At 42.1% G+C, this 21,411-nt stretch overlaps 1 protein-coding gene across 1 annotated transcript in view; it reads left to right on the top strand.

Moving 5' to 3' along the window:
* LRP2 (LDL receptor related protein 2) overlaps nt 1-21,411 on the top strand; it is a 174,718-nt gene that overhangs the window by 87,629 nt on the left and 65,678 nt on the right. Inside the window, exons 34-42 of the mRNA XM_065412898.1 lie at nt 3,908-4,051; nt 5,060-5,169; nt 6,434-6,611; nt 8,405-8,618; nt 10,291-10,530; nt 11,106-11,294; nt 12,824-13,744; nt 14,974-15,139; nt 16,650-16,808. Coding sequence (XP_065268970.1) covers nt 3,908-4,051; nt 5,060-5,169; nt 6,434-6,611; nt 8,405-8,618; nt 10,291-10,530; nt 11,106-11,294; nt 12,824-13,744; nt 14,974-15,139; nt 16,650-16,808 — 2,321 coding nt within the window. The remainder of the gene's footprint in view (nt 1-3,907; nt 4,052-5,059; nt 5,170-6,433; nt 6,612-8,404; nt 8,619-10,290; nt 10,531-11,105; nt 11,295-12,823; nt 13,745-14,973; nt 15,140-16,649; nt 16,809-21,411) is intronic.

The raw sequence follows: 21,411 nt of genomic DNA, 5'->3' as shown, positions 1-21,411 counted from the left end.
TCTGAAACTAGTTTTACCTGATTTTAAAAAACTGACTACATTTGAAGTTGATGGTGCCTCTTTAATGTCTGCTCCTGCTGAGGTAATAAAATGGCTTGTTCTCTAAGGTCAACACAAAATATTTCCCAGCGTTTGCAGTATGGAAGCTTATTTAAAAGTCTGCGGAAGCCACTGAAATGGACTTAGCCAGGAGTCTGCTGATTCAGCAACAAGCAAGTTAGGCCGTGGAAACTCCCTTTTTAATTTTTTGCTGTTCTAAGTCCAGAAGTGTGGTGTCAACCAAGGCGTTCTCATGGGCTGTGCAGTACAGCAAGTTATTCATGTTAGCTTCTTACCTTGTAGGGATCCATGTAGGGATTTGCTTAATCTTCCCCCCACAGGTGAAAGTGGTGAAAATTTTTTGCCTTGTTTTTTTTTGCAGGTTTCTTCAAAAGATGTTTTGGAGGAAAGAAACTAAAAATAGGGCTAGTAATGCAAGTTTTCCCTGTAAATATGTATTTAATTTTGTAATTAATTTGATTCAGCTATGTTTTATGTCCCCATTTTTTTAATGACCTTTCAAGCAATCAAATTTTACTGGAAAAAATAGTAGCAAAAGGTGATTTCATGAGCAAGTATTCATGAAAACCAAAGCCCTGATTCTGCAAAGTTTATTTTGCTTGTTTAAACACATACACCAGTGTTTGCAGGATCAGAACCTCATTTTAAATTCACATGCTCATGCTTTTGTGGCAGAAGTGCTTGTACTCTAATTTGGTCACACGTAAGCAACACAGCTGGAATTTCTAATGTTCACGATGAAGGCATTGAATAAAATAAAAATCAAATAGATGTTAATCAAATAAATTCCAATAGGACTTGATTCTGCAAGGTGCTGCACACCCTGGTTCCAATGCAGCAAAGCCCTTAAGCATGTACTTAACTTTAAGCATCTGAGTAGTCTCTTTGACGTTAATGGAACTACTCATGTGCTTACATTTATGCATATGCAGAATCCTTTGGCACCTTGCAGAATCAAGCCCATAATAAATGTGAGAAGGTAGTTATCGCCATTGGTTGTTGCCATTGTCAGTCCTGACAGGACTGAGGCACCCAGGGTGCACATACAGAGTCTTTTCATCATGGACTCTTCTCTACAATATGCATTTCTCTCAGATCTAAGTGTGTCAGCAAATTGCCTACACTTCCCTTATGTTCCTTGCTTACACCACCATTCTTTCTTATCACCCCATTTTGGTTCTGTCCCTTGGGCTTTGCCTACCTTAGCATACTTTGTAGCTATAATTCTCCCTCCATGGTGGCAACAGTTGAGGCTGTAGTATAGACAAAGCTTAGGTAATTCCCACTTTGTTGTCCAACTCTGCTTGTAGAAAGATTAGATGACATGGTGGAAAAATACCTGAGCCCTGTCTTCACTACAGTCTTTGCTGGCGGACCTACATGGATGGAGAATTACCCGGGTCCTAATTTACTCAGGATTGGAAGACATAATGGTAAAAATGCTTGAGCCTCATCTACACTAGTACATAAAATGCTGGTAGCAATGGTGCAAAAACACACGCACTAATTTTCCTAGTGAAGGCAAAGCTTGCAGTCTGCCGGCACCTGGTTCTGTTCCTTTTCCATTTTCTTCCTGACCCTTCTTGTCCTCATTTTGTGCCCCAGGTTCTGCTTGTTCATCTACAGACAACCCATCCCCCTTAATTACAATTTTTGAATAAAATAATTAAAAGTAACCAAAACCAACACAGAACCCCCCTCCTCTCCACACCCACTCAACACACCACCAAGGTAGGTGCAGCACTATCACAGCATTCTCATTATCCTCTGCTTATAACCCTTGACTCCCATTCACACTACTTATTCCCTATGTGTTTACCTTCCATTCCTTAGACTGTAAACACTTCATAACAGATACCTCTCTTATTATATGTCTGTGAGGTGCTTAGGTAACTTTAGGTGGATAAATGAATAAATATATAATAAGCATCTACCAGGCTCTTGAAGACTAGTGTTTTGTTTTTTAAGCTTTTTATTAAGGTGAAGTTACAATAAAATGTTAACATATGACATTGTACGTTACTTTTTACTTATTCAGCATCAGGTTAATAGTCAAAGAAGCTGGCTAAAGATTATGACTTCCTGGCTTGTGAGCCTTCCTTCTCTGAGTGTGCTAAAAAGGGTGATAGAATTTCTAAATACCTGTCCTCTTTTTGGCTCTTCTCTTGTGTATGTGTGTGAAAGCTTCTCTTGTGTATGGTGTGAAAGCTTTTCCATTGAAGGACAGTCCATATTTCACTATATCCCAATTCCACAGAAGAAGGCCCCTTTTCCCCAAGAATGTGCAATACAAAGTCTTGCTGCGAACAATAAAAAAGAAATTAATTTATTGTTCTGTTTAAAATGTAGATCCTTTACTGGAGCATTAAGTAAGCAGATAAGGGAATCTGTAGGAAGCCAGCATTTTGTCATAGAAGACTAGTGTTTTCACTGTGAAAAATATATTAAAGTAGGAAAAACGAGATTAGAAAACAGTACGAAAAATATTATTTCTTGCTTTTCCCTTTGCCATAGACATAGTGACTTGAGGGAGGATTAATTGTCTAGCAGTACTGTGGAGATATGCCACTTGGCTTAAGCAGGTACCACTCCGTTGAAGGCAGAGAAGTTATGCCTGCTTATGACAATTTGACCCAGTATCCACACAGCTGTAGCCTTTGCAGCTGATAAGATACTTGCTGTCAGAATGCCTGCGTTAATGATGAGATTTTAAACAAGCAATTTAATACTATGCTCGGGGGGAGTAGTGTGCACGTGCTGTGTGTTTACAAACATACAGTTACTATAGTTGGGAAGTGCCCCTGCCTTACCCCACACAGGCACAGCCCACTAGCACTGGAGATGAGGCAGGCAAGGAGGCTGAAGGTGCTATAGGCTAGGCGAAGCACATTGCGCAGCAGCGGCAGCTTACTCTACTCTGCAAGCACCAGGGGTGGGGGTGGGGTGGGCTCAGCCCTCAGCCCGCCCACTCCCCCCCTTCCCCCAAGCCCCCATCCTTGACAAGTAACTTATGTCACCCAGGAATGTGTAAAAGCACCCCCCCCTCTCCGAGTGGCGTAAGTTACATTGACTTAAGCGCTGTTCACACTGGTGCTATGATGGCGGGAGATGGTCTCCCGCCGACATAGCGTCCGCCTCTCACGGAGATGGAGTAATGATGCTGATGGGAGAGCGCTCACCTGTTGGCATAGAGCTCCTTCAGCAGACGTGCTACAGTGGCACAGCTGCATCAGTGCACCTGCGCCAATGTAGCGCTGTAGTATAGACTTGCCCTAAGTGTCATCCACAGAAAGATAGCAACTAGTGTTGGAGATTGCGTAGGGTTTACACTCCTGGAGCAAGAGTGGGTAGGATCACTGGGATAAACTTAGTCAAGTTTCCTGACATTATAACTGTTTTCAAAGTACAAATCTTAAAAAGTTATACTGGGGAAAAGACCACATACTTTTCTTTTATTGTGTTTAAACTGTATCAGAGATGTTTTTCACAGACCTTCCTTGAGTTTTTCCTAATAAAGTGTTCATACCATAGTATGATTATATATAACTGTGAAAGATATAAACTCCAACCTTCTATTCTAAGCATAACAATTTTACATCCTCCAGTCAGGATAGAGAGTAGTAATGTTTCTTTATATAATGTAGCTTTTAAGATTTAAAATAATATTTTTGCAGCTCTTTTGTACTGTGCATATACATATAAATTCTACTAGCTGTGTTGGATTTGCTTTTTCCTAAGCAAATTAGTATCACATGAGGGAAGTGCTTGTGAAGAGGAAGAAATATGTTATTTTCTTTGTGACATTGCCCTCGACATTTTCTCACTTTTCTTATCTTTTTTCCCCAAGGGTGAAATTCACAGGGTGAAGTCAGATGGAACTAACAGGACAGTATTTGCTCCAGCAGCTGTTATTGGTGCTCCTATTGGCCTGGCTTTAGACTGGATATCTGCAAACCTGTATTATAGTAACCCTGGCACACAGTCAGTTGAGGTACTTATTTGATAAATACAATTTAAAGGTGAAAGCCTGAATATTTCTTTCAGAGGCCATACATACAGCTTCAAAGCAGCAAGGCATTCTGGGGAAATACACCTGAAAGCAGCTTTATTTTAAAACTGAGTATTAAGGACAAAAAACAGAAAAAAATATAAAATTTAGTTGCCTAAAGTATCAAACTAAATAAATCAAACTCGAATCTGGACATATGTATATAGCAAATGTGATTTTAAAAGCAATACTTCATAGGAGCATCCATTTACCTGTGCACAAATCTATTTTTTCTTCAAATCAGTAAGCTCTCTGATGTTGTTTGATGCTGATAAATCCTCAGAACACTAGAGTGGAATGATGTATTACAGTTCTGCATTAAAGTCTAAGCTCCACATCCTATGCCTACTGAAATTAGTGGGAGTTTTACCATTGGCTGCAATGAAAGAAAGTTCAGGTCCCAAATGCTGTGGTGTGGTTTGGTGTGTTGTGGCTCACAAGAGACTAGCCGCTTGAAAGTAGGTAGAGGATAAAAAGACCAGGGTTATTTAGAGTGGAAAGGAGAGGAGTAATGGATGATCAGGGATTTTTCTGTCCCAGAATAATAAAAGGGGGGCATGTGCTTAAATTAAAAGGAAACTAATTTTAAACAGGTTAAAAAGAAATATTTTGTAAAGCAGCATAAAATCAACCTGAACCTCACTTAACACCTTTAGTGTTATACTGAAGAATGGAAGCAGTTTAGTAAGGATTTTAGTGACTTTTATGAACAGGAATCATTTGCAGTTATGCTAGCTAAATTAAGTATCACAGGGAGTTTGTTGGAGAAGTACTTGTCAGAGGAGAGAACCTATTGGAGAAGTACAGAACCCAGTGCTTTTTCTTCATAGTGCTTGTGTTAACCTTTTCTTCAGCTTGGACCTATGTGGGTTCAGGCTGTCCAGGTTTTAGTTTGAAATTATACTGTCAATTCCACATTGCAAACCCTAATTGTGCTAAACATTTATGTAGGTACTGAAGCTACATGGTGAAGTAAAGTACAGAAAAACTCTGATTACCAATGATGGTACCCCTACTGGAGCTGGAGTGCCAATTGGTTTGGCTGTTGATCCAGCACGAGGGTAAGTTTCCAAAATAGCTTTTTCTTTACTTATGCTTTATTTTCTAACTTATATCAGCTTGGTATAGTAAATACTTTCTCAATTATTTTATTTCTCTCCTAATTTTTAGGGTTTGTATGATGGGTGGCGATGAAAATTTGTTGCAGGCATAAAATTGACATACACAGAGTTTGTTTTTTAAAATTATATTTGGGTTGAATCTGTTAATCTTTTAAAATTATAGTTAGAGCCTAATATGCAATGCGATCAATTACATGAATGCATAAATTGCTGCATAGTTGCAGATTATTTTTTAATTGTCACATAACTTGAATTTTGGAGCACAGCTTTCATTTAAAGAAATTTAATCTCAAGCCATTTTGACTGCAAAGAAAACCTTCAAAATATCAACCCAGTGCAAAGTGATATAAGGATGACTGTCTGGGGCCTTGTCTATAATGGGAAAAGGCACCATGTTAGAAAACATGTTAACTCACACATTTTAACATGATTTTACCTCCCCCATCCAAAATGGCAACTCTCCATTTTAGTCCTTATTATAAATATTAAGATAATGTCTTTGGGTAAAAGTTTATTCTTTTTTTTTTTTTTTTACTGATCAAGCCTAGCAAAATACAAAAAAACTCCTCGTAAACATTGAAAAGTAAATTAGATCCCGGAGCTGGCTGTATCTCTACAGCCGTGTCGCTAAAAGTCATGCAGTGTAGTCACTGTTGGTCGGCTCTCCTGCCGACAAAAATCTTCTACCCCCAACGAGCGGCATTTGTGTCGTTGGCAGGAGAGCACTCCTGTCGACAATGTGCTGTTCACACTGGCACTTTGTCTTTCGGGGGTGGAGGGGTGGGAGGGAGACAGTGTTTAATACCGCTGAAAGACAAAAGTTTTGTCATTCAATTGCCAGTGTGGACATAGCCTTAGACATTTTTGGTTTTCATTCCAAACCCAATTTTGAAATCTCAGAATCCTCTGCAAAATGGAAATTATTTCTGTTGGATTCTTAAAATTTGCTGAGTTTTAGTAATTTGATGTTGTGAGTGGTTCAGGAAAGGAAATATTTTTTCTTAAACTATCTTTAACATGACAATGTTCCGATAAAGTGAAACATGATGTTGGACCTGATTGAGCAGTCCATCCCTACTCAGAACATATTGAAGTATTTTGCTGAGTAGCACAGTAGACTTAAGCATATTCTTAAATGCTTTGATGAACCGGGGCCTTAGATTCTTACCTGCTTCTGTAATTGCTGCGATAACATATGTTTCAGGAAACTGTATTGGACAGACCAAGGAACTGACAGCGGGGTCCCAGCAAAGATTGCCAGTGCAAACATGGATGGCTCAGATATAAAAACCCTCTTCACTGGTAACCTTGACCATGTAGAGTTTATTACCATTGACATTAAGGAACAGAAGTTGTACTGGGCTGTCACAAGCACGGGAGTGGTATGAATTTTTATATATTGTTGCTGTAGTATCTGCGTGCCCATTTCTGCAACCCTAACTCGCATGAGTAGTTCACTTATTTAACTGAGAATAATCATGTGACTAAAAGTTGCAGGCCAAATATGACTGATTTGTACACTATACAGTAGCTGCTGGACTGGAATGAATCTTGCTTTTTAGAATTTCAATGAGAGTTGAATGCCTAACTGCCTTTTGTGCCTCTCCCTCCATGGGTACTGAAACAGCATTTGGGTATAGGGAAGATACAGTAGTCTTGTTTACCAAATAAAGTGTTTATCCAGTGTCCCCATGGAAGAGTGTGCACTCACATGTTCCATAACATTAAAAAAGCCATTGTGTTTCCTCCAGTGATTTTTAACTACTGGACAATTGAACCCTCAAGGGCTCCTATATCCTGCTCATATATGCTGCTGTGAGTCAGGCAGAGTCCAGAGGAATCTCGCAGTGGGAGCAGGAACATATCTTTCTGATTCATAACTGTCAGGAGTGTACCTGGGAGGTCCAGGATGGCATTAGTTAGAACAGCCTTTCAATGAATGACATCAAAGTTTGTGAGAGAAAAGGTGTGAACTATTCACTCCATTCTGCCAGTTTTATTGAACAGTGTATCCTTTAGCACAAGGGTTCTCAAACTAGGGGTCGGGATCCCTCAGGGGGTCATGAGGTTATTACATAGATTCATAGATTCTAGGACTGGAAGGGACCTCGAAAGGTCATCAAGTCCAGTCCCCTGCCCGCATGGCAGGACCAAATACTGTCTAGACCATCCCTGATAGACATTTATCTAACCTACTCTTAAATATCTCCAGAGATGGAGATTCCACAACCTCCCTAGGCAATTTATTCCAGTGTTTAACCACCCTGACAGTTAGGAACTTTTTCCTAATGTCCAACCTAGACCTCCCTTGCTGCAGTTTAAACCCATTGCTTTTTGTTCTATCCTTAGAGGCTAAGGTGAACAAGTTTTCTCCCTCCTCCTTATGACACCCTTTTAAATAGCTGAAAACTGCTATCATGTCCCCTCTCAGTCTTCTGTTTTCCAAACTAAACAAACCCAATGAATGGGGGGTCGCAAACTGTCAGCCTCCACCCCAAACCCCGCTTTGCCTCCAGCATTTATAATGGTGTTAAATATGTAAAAAAGAGTGTTTTTAATGTCTAAGGGGGGGGGGGGTCGCACACACAGGCTTGCTATGTGAAAGGGGTCACCAGTACAAAAGTTTGAGAACTACTGCGGGTAGTGGTGCCCACTTAAAAAAAAAGAAAAGGAATAAAGTAGATGAAAATACACCTCTACCCCGATATAACGCGACCCAATATAACATGAATTCGGATATAACGCGGTAAAGCAGCGCTCCAGGGGGGCGGGGCTGCACACTCAGGCGGATCAAAGCAAGTTCGATATAACGCGGTTTCACCTATAACGCAGTAAGATTTTTTGGCCCCCGAGGACAGCGTTATATCGGGGTAGAGGTGTACTTGTGTGTGTTAATGAGACATGGGTGAATAATATTTTTACTAACATTAATTTTGCTCTTATATAATTATATCTTTTTTCTTTTCTCAATGTGGCTTTTATTTTAGATTGTCATTAGCTGTTTTGAAAAATGACAAGTTTGTTAAATTTTAATGGAAAGAAAAGAATAGTTCTTAAAAAAAAAACAACCCCACAACTCTCGCCCCAAACCTGAGAGAAATGCATAGATTTCTGTTCACAGAAAGAGTTTATCAGCATGTATAAAATTCTAATGAAATTCTAACTGATCTCTTAGATTGAAAAAGGCAATGTGGATGGTACAAATCGTGTGACCCTGGTTCTTCATCTCTCTCACCCCTGGGGAATCGCTGTCTATGATTCCTTTCTGTACTATACTGATCGAGACTATGAGGTCATTGAGCGGGTTGACAAGTCCACTGGAGCGAACAAAGTGGTGATGAGAGACAATGTTCCAAGACTGAAGTGCCTACGAGTGTATTATAAAGACAGTGAGTATTCGCTACAATTTAAAGAGGCAGTGTCAGGAAGTCTAAATTTTGAAAAATCTACCATCCTGAAAACAAGAATCTGAAACGTTATTAAATTGCCAACAAGATGGCATGGCAAACCGCCATGGGTTTGTTTTTGTTAGTTTTGATTTCAGTATGATTTCTAGTAGTACGGTATGGAAATAATGCAGGTACATTAACTTTCACTTCTCTGTACTAACACAGTCTGTGTTAACTTTTTCTGGAAGAGCAGGGAGTTCTGATTGATTGTAGAGATCGTTCTCACATGTATAGTTGAGATCTGAACTTCCACAATGTCCAATGGTGTTATGCTCTAGTTTTGACGTTGGGCTCATTGCTAGTTAGTTTATTAATTTCTGTGTTCAAATGTCCTCAAGTAATTGGTAAAACTAGTTGATTAATTCACAGTGAATAATATTTTGCTGTGAATTTTAGCATCCTTTTCTACTTGCAAATTGTCCATGAGCAGTTTTCAGTTTTCTCCAATATGTTCCTTTTTCAAAATTATTCCCCTAATGATTTCTGTGAATAAATCTCGGTATTTTATTAGATTATTTGGTATTGAAATATGAAATGCAATCCATGTGGTTAATTTTCTTAAGAAAAATTGGTCAGATGATGGTGTCATTGTTTTCTGACTGAAAGAGCACAATTTATTGAAGTAAGTTTCTGTGGAAATGTATTTCTGAGTTCAAAATTCAGTTTCTCTGAATGTTCTGATATTCATGTAAAATTCTGTTTTCACAAACATTCCTGGATATAACTTCATTTGTTTGAATATTCTCAGGAACAGAACACAAAGGGGTATGAATATTTGCAAAGCAAATTTAGTTTTTTTTATTTGAGGACAATCACATGAGGCATTTCCCAGCTCTAATAATTAGTTGTGAGGTTATCCAGTTAGGATTTTGCTGTCGCATCTGTTTTTACAGTAAGGGTATGTCTACACTACGGGATTAATCCGAATTTATATAATTCGAATTTAGGAAACCGATTTTATAAATTCGAATGTATTCGGCCACACTAGGCACCATTAATTCGGTGGTGTGCGTCCAAGCTACCGTAGTAGCATCGATTTCCAGAGCGTTGCATTGTGGGTAGCCAATAACATTGAATTGCCAATAACATCGAATTGCGGCCACACTAACCTTAATTCGGATTAACAATACCGATTTTGACACTACTCCTCTCGTCGAGGAGGAGTACAGAAATCGAATTAAAGGGCTCTTTAATTCGAATTAAATGGCTTCGTTGTGTGGACGGGTCAAGTGTTAATTCGAATTAAAGCAGCTAAATCCGAATTAAAGTCGTAGTGTAGACCAGGCCTAAGTTTACAGCTGTAACTTTAACTGAAAAATTCATTCTGGAATTTCATGAGCTAGTTTGCTTCAAATTTATGAGTGTCATATCTGATCCTGAAAAAACATGCTCTACTGAAGATCTCTTCATCTTAGGTGAGAGGAGTCCAGACGCTTATATTTATTTGCCACAGTTCAAAATGATTAAGATTCTTACTGTTGCTGCTTATTGTTATTAGTCACTTTCCTGATAAGCTTGTGGCGTGTATACATTTTATTCTAGAACAATGAGAGTTTATAATGAACAGCTGCACTATTGAGGTTTTATATGCATCTGTTTCTTTCTGACACAGATTCTGCTGGTTCCTCAAATGGCTGCAGTAACAATATTGGAGTTTGTCAGCAGCTTTGTCTGCCTGTGCCTGGTGGACTATTTTCCTGTGCCTGTGCCACTGGCTTCCAGCTAAATCCTGATAACAGGACCTGTTCCCCATATAGTTCCTTTGTAATTGTTTCCATGCTGTCCGCAATTAAAGGATTTAGCTTAGAGACATCTGATCACTCTGAAGCCATGGTGCCGTTGGCAGGAAGAGGTATGTGAAGATTGTAGTAGATGAGAAAAATCTCTTTATGCCTATTGTGGTCATTTTCTGTTAAAGATTTGTAATGCTCTGGTGATTGCTTATCTGACATATGGTGTATTTAACAACAAGACTAATATACTGAATAAGAATATTGCCTAGACATCATGCCATGGAGGTAAGGAATGTATAAAATTCAGTGGCATGTACCGATCTCCACATAAAGGCCTAAATTTTCAGAAGACAACCTCTTTTTGCAGATGTAGTTTGTGAGTTTAATTTTAGCACACTGTAATAATCAGATTTTGTTAGTTTAATATTCTCATACACTATTTTAAATATTGAACTACAGAGCCATAATAATACGATGCTCTACACATTAACAGAGAAGCCATTTATATGATCTCATCTGAATGTTTACATATAAAGAGTACCATGGCAATGTAAATTGATGGTAGATTTTATGCCATGAGATTTTATGCCATGACAACCTCAATTCACTTGTCATTGCAAATAACATAAACCACAAATTTTAAATAAAATACTTTATATTAAAAATAATTGATTGCTTTTTAAAAATGTTTCAGGACGAAATGCACTTCATGTGGATGTTCACATGCCTTCTGGTTTCATTTACTGGTGTGACTTCAGCAGCACTGTTTCTTCCCAGAATGCAATACGTAAAATTAAGCCGGATGGTTCTTATTTTAGAAACGTTATTACAAATGGAATAGGACGAAATGGAATCCGTGGCATTGCAATTGATTGGGTAGCAGGTAAGCAGAACTGCTGCATAGCTGAATTTATAATAAAGGTTTCTCTGTATATGTTGTAGGAATCTTTAGACTAATAATTAGTTTTATAGAAAAAAAAACTCATGGAAACATTTCAAAGGGAAACCATGTATGCTTTTAGCTAGTGCTGTATATGCAGAGTGGTTTTAAAATGAAAAAAATGTATGAAGGGCAGCAGTCCCCTTGATTACAGTAGGAGTTGAATGAACAAAGTAGAGGACAGAATTTGGCTCTAAGCTGTAGACTTAAAACCATGCTTTCCAATTAATATTGCAAGTTAAATCAAACAGCAAGTTATAATTAATGCAAATACCAACTTTTTAGAAAGCATTTATTCATTTAACACTAAACAGGAGATCTTTGTCAAGTGCATACATTTTTTTTGTTTCTTTGGTGTAATTCCTTCTGGGTGTGTCTATGCTGCACCGTCTTTTGGTGGTGTGTAGTGCACATACACATGGGTATAAGTAGCAGTATAGACGATGAGGCATGGCTTAGGTTAGTAGACTACAGACATGCCTGAAGGGTGTGGGTATGTACCTGACTAGGTACCCTACATGGCTCTCTGCACGCCCAAACCCTGCGTCCCCATCTAAACTGCTGTTTTTAACAGTGTAGTGTCATGCTGCTGGAGCCTTTCTCTGCTCCAGGAAAAGACTCCAGTTGTGTAGAAAGATTCTGCCAGCTCCCTCCCCGCTGCAGAAACTCTTCTCCACCACTGGGAAAGTCTCCGGCAGCTCCCATCCCTGCTGCAGGGAAAGACTCTGGCAGGGGTGAAGCAGTGGGGAAAGGCTCTGCCAGCTCCCCGCTGCTGGAGCCCTTCTCCACAGAAGGGAATGACTCCAGCAGTGGGGAATGGCTCTTGCAGGGGAAGGCTGTGGGGAAAGACTCAGCCTTTCCTCGCCTCAGTGAAAGGCTCCATCAGCAGGGAGCTGCTGAAGCTCTTTCCTCTCTGCCTTCCCTCTCCCAGAGCCCGTCACTGGCATGTGTAGCTACACACCTCAGGGTGGATGCGGTGTGCTTTTCACTGTGGCATGTATTACACATATACTACTTGCCGCCACCAGTGGTGTATATATAGACATAGTGTCTTTAGTTTCAAATAAAATGCTAAGGAAAAATGTTAATGTTGATTTGAAGCAAGGTAATAAAACAAGACCTTTGAACTAAATACATATTGTTATATGAAACCATGATGATGACCTATATGAATGGGCCAAATTCTGTCTCAATTATGCCTGTGCAGCCCACTGAAGTTAGTAAGGATGGATGAATGAATCAAGGGCAGAATTTGAATAATTTTATTTTGTGGTACTGTTTGTCTAATTCTTCACAGTTAAGCATCTATTTTTAAAGTTCTTTCCAAGGAAGCAAATGCCCTAACCAGCTATATACTTGGGTCTTTGCTTATCATAATTTTATGATTCATTTTATGATCACCATTTGCAGGTATCAGCTTGTGTTTCTCTGGTTTTGAATTAAATTGTATTTAACATTTTTTTAAAATACAGGGAACCTTTATTTTACGAATGCTTTCCTGACAGAGACTTTTGTAGAAGTTTTGCGTTTAAACACTTCTTATCGACGTGTTCTCCTGAAAACCACAGTGGATATGCCAAGGCATATAGTAGTAGACCCAAAAAACAGATACCTCTTCTGGGCAGATTATGGACAGAATCCAAAGATTGAACGTGCGTTTCTTGACTGCACCAACAGAACAGTGCTTGTGTCTGAAGGCATTGTCACACCACGTGGCTTGGCAGTAGATCACAGCAATGGCTATGTTTATTGGGTTGATGATTCTTTAGATATGATTGCAAGAATTCAGCCTGATGGGGGTGAAGCAGAAATTGTTCGCTATGGTAGTCGCTACCCAACACCATATGGCATCACCGTCTTTGAAAATTCTATGATCTGGGTGGACAGGAACCTGAAAAAAGTCTTCCAAGCCAGCAAAGAGCCAGGCAACACTGAGCAGCCAACAGTTATACGAGACAATATTAATTGGCTAAGAGATGTTACCATTTACGACAGCCGTTTTCAACCACGGTCTCCCCTCAGTATCAACAACAATCCTTGTTTGGAGAACAATGGAGATTGTTCCCATTTGTGTTTTGCCTTGCCTGATCTGCAGATGCCTAAATGTGGGTGTGCCTTTGGCACACTAGGAAGTGATGGCAAGAGATGTTCCATTTCAACAGATGATTACTTGATTTTTGCCCTTGAGAATGCGCTTAGAAGCATACAGCTCGATCCTGAGAATCACAGCCCCCCATTTCGCACAGTGAATGTGTTAAGAACTGCAGTGGCTCTAGATTTTGACAGCATGAACAACAGAATATATTTTACACAAAGTTCACCAGCTGGGACAGGAAAAATCAGCTACGTTAATATTTACTCAGGAACTGGCACTCCAACTATAGTTGCGTCAGGTAAATGCCATTAAACTTGATCTAAACTAACTGGATATTAACAAGATAGGATTATAGCACCTGATTATTAGTTAAATAATTACAGTATGTTTATTCTAATGATCAAGACAGACTGTTGAGTTAAGATATTCTCTTGAAAGCTTCTGTTGACATTTCTGCTTAGTTTTTTCCTCCTTTCAGGTTCTTACTCCATCTTTATCAGTACTCACACAAACTATGAAAGTATAAGATTAGTTAGTACTATTATTGTTTGTTTCCAGCAGTTCCCACAATGCAATGAGCACTGAACCAACATATGGGAAGGCGTAGCCCCTGCCCCAAAGAACGTATAATATAAAAGGACAAAAGAGACAGATGAAAGGTTAGCTGGATGTAATGTACAAGCAGAGTGGTCAAGGTGGTGTTTGGCCTTGGTCTTGGTAATACAGTGTTGGGTAACACAATGTTCTGGGTTTTTAATTTTTTTTTAATTACTGTCAGCCTTGGCATTACCAGTCATCTGGGTTCTTGTAGGTGTCACAGGGGAAGTGGGTCTTCAACAGAGATTTCATTGTGGGAGGGGGATAGTGATCTTGCAAACCAGCTCAGAGAAGGCGTTCAGTGCATAAAGGATGGGGTAGAAGAAGACACTCATATTTGCTGAGTTACACTGTTTGTTCATACTGGGCCAAGTCCTCAGGTCCTGAGCGGGGCTCAGCTCTGCCTTTTCAGTGCAGCCCAGTGGTGTGGGTGTGGGTGGGGCTGCACCTCCCCTAGGAGAGCTCAAGGAGGGATTCTGTCTTGGAATCCTTTCCAGGGGCACAACTTACTTCCCCCACTGCTTTGGTCCCACTCCAGGGTGGCTGCAGAGAGAAGGTAGGGCAATGTCTCTGCCTCTTCCCCACCCTTCTCTGCCTCCTTTGGAGCACTGTGCACTCCCAGAGTAGTAGTGCAGGAGGAGTCCCTGCACTTCCTGGAGGATAGAGACTGCAATTTGTCTTGCCCTTAAGTAGGCCGTACAAGTGTTTGAGAGGAAGGGTTCCTTGTCCATTGACAGAACCCACCCCCACTTTGTGCCCTTATAAGGGCCTGTTTCTTAGATTTTTACTTAGGCAAACACCCATTGATGTCAATGGGATCTTAACTGGATAAGTACCTCAGGATTTGGCCCATTATGACGGTGATGATTTGGTGAAGTGTATGGCAATGTTTCAGAAAGTTTTAATGAAGAGATGTTCTCCTTTCTTAAGGTTTGGGAACTCCAGATGGCATAGCCTTTGACTGGATCAGTAACAGAATTTATTACAGTGACTATTTGAACCAGACTATCAGCTCAATGGCTGTGGATGGATCTAACCGCACAGTGGTTGCCCGTGTTCCACGCCCTAGAGCTATTGTACTAGATCCTTGCAGAGGGTATGTCTTGCTCTTTTTCTTCTAAAGTTTTCATTAAAATTGTATTTTTATGTTAGGTGGGGCTGGTAGCGCTGCTGATGGTTAAAGATGCCCGACACTTCCCATTGTTAGACCCATTTGGCAGAGAGATCACCCTGCTCTCAGCAATGTGGTTTTTTGGTTTTTTTTGCTGTTCCTGTGAGCAACTGTCCATATTTGGTCTTTGAAAAAATCTGAGTTTGCTCATGTTTAGTAGAGACTTTTTAAGAGTTTGGCAGCCAAATTCCCTGAAGATTTTGTTGGTACTGGACATGCATCCAAGGCTGCAGGGCTGAGCAGGACTTTCCTTGCAGATGATGTTTCTGGCTGCTGTGGTGCTGGGCACCAGAACTGAGAGCTCCTATGAACCCTGACTCCTCCTGCTGGTGCCCGTGCAGTGTGGAGGAGGAAGTGGAGGGGTCAGAATTAAGGCTGCATGGGGATCCTTAATTCTGGCATTTCCTAACTTTTGAGTGTTTGACTTTGCAACTTCGATATTCTTTATTTGTAGTTTTTTGGATGTAGTAACATAAGATTAAATTTAGATATAGACCTTCTTTGATACTTGGCTTTGTCAACTAAATTTCAAAAAGACAAAAGCAATGGCACTCTCAGGTAAATCGTGGGGGTACAGTGGGAGCAATACTATTTTTAGAAGAGAAATAGAGGAGAAGCAAAAATGATGTAAGTTTGGAAATGTGTGTGCTGGAAGATAACAGCTTGAGGGAACTATGTGAATTGCACAGAGTTCTGTGTTCTGTTCCTGGCCAGTGCAATAGAATGTGCAAGTGTATTCAGATATATGCAGGCAATATGAGACAGTGCTTTGCAGGTGAAATCAGAGGACCCACAGGAGACTCCTTCAGCTGATAGTGAATGCTAGCCCATCTGCGGAGGTGCCAGGAAGATCTCTATACCAGCAGGAAGGAGAGGCATCCAGCACCAGATATTTGTCAAACTAGACAGAGAAGATAATGGGAAGGCATCTGTCCACCACTCATCTGAGCTGAGCAGAGGACCACGCGGTGGTTGTTCAAAATAAGGCTTCTCTGAGAGTAGCATGTCCCTAGGATTAGTTGACACACCAAGGAAATCTACCTATTTAGATTCCTATATGATCCCAATACCCCGTACTATCCAAGTGCCTCACAAGAATTCATGAATTGATCCTCACAGCAGCCCTTTGAAGCAGGAAATAATGTTATTAGCACTATTTTGCAAATGGAGAAACCACAGGAGAGAAATTCAGTGACTTTCCCAAGGTCACACACGAAGTGGTGGGGCTCCAGTAGGGCTTCACGTGGGTGCAGGGGTCCTTGCTATTGCAGAATCAGGGTCCTAATTAATGGAGATAGTTCTTCCCTCACATATATATTCCCAGTTGACTCTTGATTTCAGTAGGAGAGACCAGGATGGATGTCTCTTACGACAGAATTGAGTCCTGTGGGTTTTGTTTGCCAAAGAGATAACTTTGCAATTGTCTGATTGATAGATACATGTACTGGACTGACTGGAGTACCAATGCTAAAATAGAACGAGCTACACTTGGAGGAAACTTCAGAATACCTATTGTAAGCACCAATTTGGTGTGGCCAAACGGACTTACCCTGGACTATGAGGAACAGCAGCTTTACTGGGCTGATGCACGTCTGTATGTATCTGTCTTGTCTGTAGTAGGATTTTTAAAAGAAATTTATTATTACACTTTACTTTCAGAGCTCAGATTTTTTTCTCCCTTTTTCATTACTTCAGATGCATTTGGTACCATTTTATAGTAGGGCCCATTAATAATCACTTAATAGTTTTTAAATTCCATTGTGAAAAGTAATTAGAAAGTACATAGTACTGTAATTGATTAACCACATGGTTGTTTCTGTCTTATACCAGGAAAACAAAATTGTAGGGACCAAATTCTGCCACCGTTACTCAATCAAAACTTCCATGACTTCCTTGGCAGTTTTGATTGATTAACTAACAAATCTTAGAATTGACCTGTGATTTCGAGAACAATGTGTGTTAGTAATTTGCAGGCACATATAATTACTGGGTTTCCTGAAATTCACAGGGAGCTAAATGTACTCTAATGTTGTGCTAGCTCATTTGTCTTATTCTGAATGCAGTATTTTAGCGTTTTCTCTGATCTATACATTGCTTCTGCACAGCTTTTCTCCTCATTCATCACTAATGGGCAATGCCTCCCACCGCGGCATTTGGAGATGGTCCAGTGTTGTTGCTGGAGGCTCCGGGACTAAGCCCCGCCCATCAGCTCAGGCCACCAGAATTTCTGCCTTCAGTTGGTTGTTCAGTCTCTCTAAGCCACTTTGTCTTCTAAGTTTCAATTTTTTTAATGCTGCATAGTGACTGCATTTCAGCTTCTGTGTGTCTCTGGCCCTCCTGAGGTGAGGAGTCACTGGAGCATTGAGGCTCTAACCCTTGGGGTTCCCCAGTACAGCGTCTCTTCCACAGCTGCCTTTCCCCCCTCACAGCAGCAGAGAAGCCTTGCAGGCATTGAACCAAGTCCCAGAGGTGCTGTACACAGCTTTTCAGGAGCCTTGGAGGACAAGCTATGCTCTGCTGCCGCTAGCTGCCGACCCTCACTCTGCCAGGGCATGAGGCTGGAGAAGGCGAGCTATGCCCTGCAGCTGTAAGCTACTGACCCTTGCACTGCTCGGGGATGGGGCTTTGCATTGGACAGCTGTGTAGGGTGTCAGTTCTTGCCTGAAGCTGCGACTCCATCATGGAGAAATTAATAGGCAGCAGGTTTAAAACAAATAAAAGGAAGTTCTTCTTCACGCAGCGCACAGTCAACTTGTGGAACTCCTTACCTGAGGAGGTTGTGAAGGCTAGGACTATAACAATGTTTAAAAGGGGACTGGATAAATTCATAGTGGCTAAGTCCATAAATGGCTATTAGCCAGGATGGGTAAGAATGGTGTCCCTAGCCTCTGTTCGTCAGAGGATGGAGATGGATGGCAGGAGAGAGATCACTTGATCATTGCCTGTTAGGTTCACTCCCTCTGGGGCACCTGGCATTGGCCACTGTCGGTAGACAGATACTGGGCTAGATGGACCTTTGGTCTGACCCAGTACGGCCTTTCTTATGTTCTTATGTTCTTATGAGAGCCCAGACAAGGGCATGAGGATTCTGATAGAGAGGAAAACCTATCACAGCCTGCCCCGGAGTAAGACTCTGGCCTCAAAAAGGCAAAAGCAAGCATCCCGTTCATAAGGCAGTGATTAATGTAGTTAATGAGCAAGTGGTATAAAACCCAGGGTTTAAACCCTTTCTCCTTTGCCTTCCCTCCATGAAGGAGCATTTGCTGGGCTTTTCTCCTCACAGGTGCTCTGTATCAGGATCCACCCTCCTCCCCGGCATGCTTTTGTCAGGGCATGCAGCTGCCTGGTGCACCCATGGAGCTCTGCTTCGGGCAGCAGCAGTGTTGCCAGTGCTTAATTTGTGCCAGGGCTTGTCAGGGCTGAGCTCTGGCACCTCTAGGCTTGGCAGTTCATAGCCCCAGCACCTCTGGGCTTGCCGCATCAGTTATGAAAGTAAAAAAATTGCTTGAGTCCCAGCACCTAATTGTTTGAGCCCTGGCACCTCTTGCATTACAAATTAACCACTGAGTGTTGCTGATCCCTGAAGTTCAAAATTCAGGAGACAGACCCTCCAAAATTTTGAGATTGCCCCTCCCCACAAGAAAGACAGAGATAAATTTTTCATCTTAAGCCAACAAATTCCTCAGCATGACAAAGATGACATGAGCATTTGTACATGAGAGATCAAACTTCCTGTACAAGACTCTTTCTTTCAGTCTGCCGTCTGCATCCAGAGTCCTAAGAAATGGCTGGTAATAGTCACAGCACATCTATGCCCATGCATGGACAACATCACAACCTGTACCCTGTCCAGAGAAACAGACTCACTCAGAATTTGCCAGCTGCTGGAAAAAATTCAGCCCCACCACTTGATCAAAATCAAGAAAAATCTTTTGAGCCCAGTGCAGAAAATGGTTCAACCAGAGATCAAAATAAGCATGGGTCTGACTGTAATTTTACCATTACGGTAAATATTCACAAAGATACAAACTTTCTTACATCAATCATTTCCTGGCAGTGCTTATCCATAACCAATTGTCTCTAGCGAATGTGTTTGCTAGTACCAAGCATCTGTGTTATCCCCCAAGTGGGATTTCACACAGTGTGTCTCCAGATAGTCCTCCTAAGAACATGGTACCACTGAGGGGACGTAATACAAAATTAACCACCATTCCTGAATCACGTCTGGATCTCCCCTTGTGGGCAGGTAAGTACAAACAACATGCTGAAAATCAACTCAGTTTTCCCTATAGACCCTTGCACACTTGCTATGAAAGCAAACCTTGCAGGGTCGGAAGCATACCTGGAAGACAAGATGACCCAGGGATTATGGTCCTGCACTCAGAAAAAGGAAAGCATGCAGGTCTCTCAAGGTCGCCCCTGGAGCTGTACCAATTTCCAATATCTCAGAGTGCACATCCTTTTAGTTCACGTCAACAGCTCTGTCAGCGGTGTTTCTGAACACAGCCATAATGTTGGTTTTGCGGGATCAGACTAGTGATCCATCAAGTATGGTGTCCTGTCCCAGTACCACATCCTTTAGAGGAAGGTGCAAGAAACCCTATAGAGGGAAATTATATAATAACTTGCCTACAGGGGAAGTTTTGTTTTAACTCCCATTAGTTAGAGGTTTGTTTATGCTCTGAAGCATGAGTGTTTATACCTAAGGCTGCGAGTTTGCCACGGAGGTCATGGATTCCGTTACTTTCCGTGACCTCCGTGACTTCTGCAGTGGCCGGTGTGCCTGGCTCAGGGGCAGCTCAAGCAGTCCCTGCATCAGGCGCACCGGTGGCTGCTCTGGCAGTCTTGGGCCCCCGCGTCCCAGCCAGCAGCAGAGTTTGGGTATGGGAGGGGGCAGTGGGTTGGGGCACCAGATGGGGTGAGGTGGGCTCTGGGTGGCGCTTACCTGGGAGGCTCCCTGGAAGTGGCGACATCCCCCTCACTCAGCTGCTAGGCAGAGGCGTGGCCAGGCAGCTCTGCACACTGCCTCTGCCCAGAGCACTGGCTTTGCAGCTCCCATTGGCACGGAGCCAGGTAGGGAGCCTTCTGGCTCTGCCAATCCCCACCTCCCAGCACCAGCGGGGGTCCCAGGCTGTGTGCCCCCGCCCATGCATCCAGTCCCTGCCCCACTGCCGCCACCCCTGCCCACTCCGGTGCCAGCGGGGGTCCCAGGCTGTGTGCCCCCGTCCAAGCATCCAGCCCCTGCCCCCCACCGCCGCCGCCCCTGCCCACTCCGGCATCAGCAGGGGTCCCAGGCTGTGTGCCCCCACCCAAGCATCCAGCCCCTCCCCTGCTGCTGCCACCCATGCCCACCCCAGCACCAGTGGGGGTCCTAGACTGTGTGCCCCCCCCAAGCATCCAGCCCCCCCCCATCACCGCCGCCCCTGCCCACCCCAGCACCAGTGGGGGTCCCAGGCTGTGTGCCACCCGCCCAAGCATCCAGCCGTCCCCGCCTGTGCCACTCCCAGCACCCACGGGGCCCCTGGGTAGGCGCCCCGCAAGTTTTATTCACTGGTATTTTTATTAAAAGTCATGGACAGGTCACAGGCTGTGAATTTTTGTTTACTGCCCGTGACCTGCCCGTAACTTTTACTAAAAATATCTGTGACTAAAACGTAGTCTTAATTATACCCCTTCCAAAACCAGGGAATAACCAGAGGTCAAAGTTTCTCTGTGACAATGGAAATAATGTCACGGGCAGAGAAAAGTCTGCTGCCTTTCAAAACAGTTCACATAAAGATGTGGAAAAGAGGAAAAAGGAGAGTTGAAGTCCTAAACCTCCATGGGTCAGAAGGTACTTTATATTTGATAGACAACTGAGGAACCTCCATTACACCTGCTGAAAGACTCCTGGACACTGGACAACCTACAGTTAATAGCCTGGGCATGGGAAGAGAAGTGCAGTTCCGCAGGGTTTCTCCATTAGTCTCCTTGATACATTTTGGTATCCAGACAGAATTTAACCAGGGAAATTTATTAGGTCAAATTTCATTTCAGGTGTGAGGGGAAACAGAAGGCACTTTGAGGCAAATATGGTCTCTTTGTTATTTGTTTGTACTGTGTCCAGCAAATGGGGCCCTGGCCACTAATTTACTACAAACAATTAATAATAATCACAAAGTTCTGGTGATCTGAGCTACACTACAGGTTTTCCCAGA

This window comes from Emys orbicularis, chromosome 11, assembly GCF_028017835.1.
Source record: "Emys orbicularis isolate rEmyOrb1 chromosome 11, rEmyOrb1.hap1, whole genome shotgun sequence".
NCBI lineage: Eukaryota > Metazoa > Chordata > Testudines > Emydidae > Emys > Emys orbicularis.
Note: the sequence above shows the minus strand (reverse complement) of the source record. Positions and strands in the feature narration are given on the sequence as shown.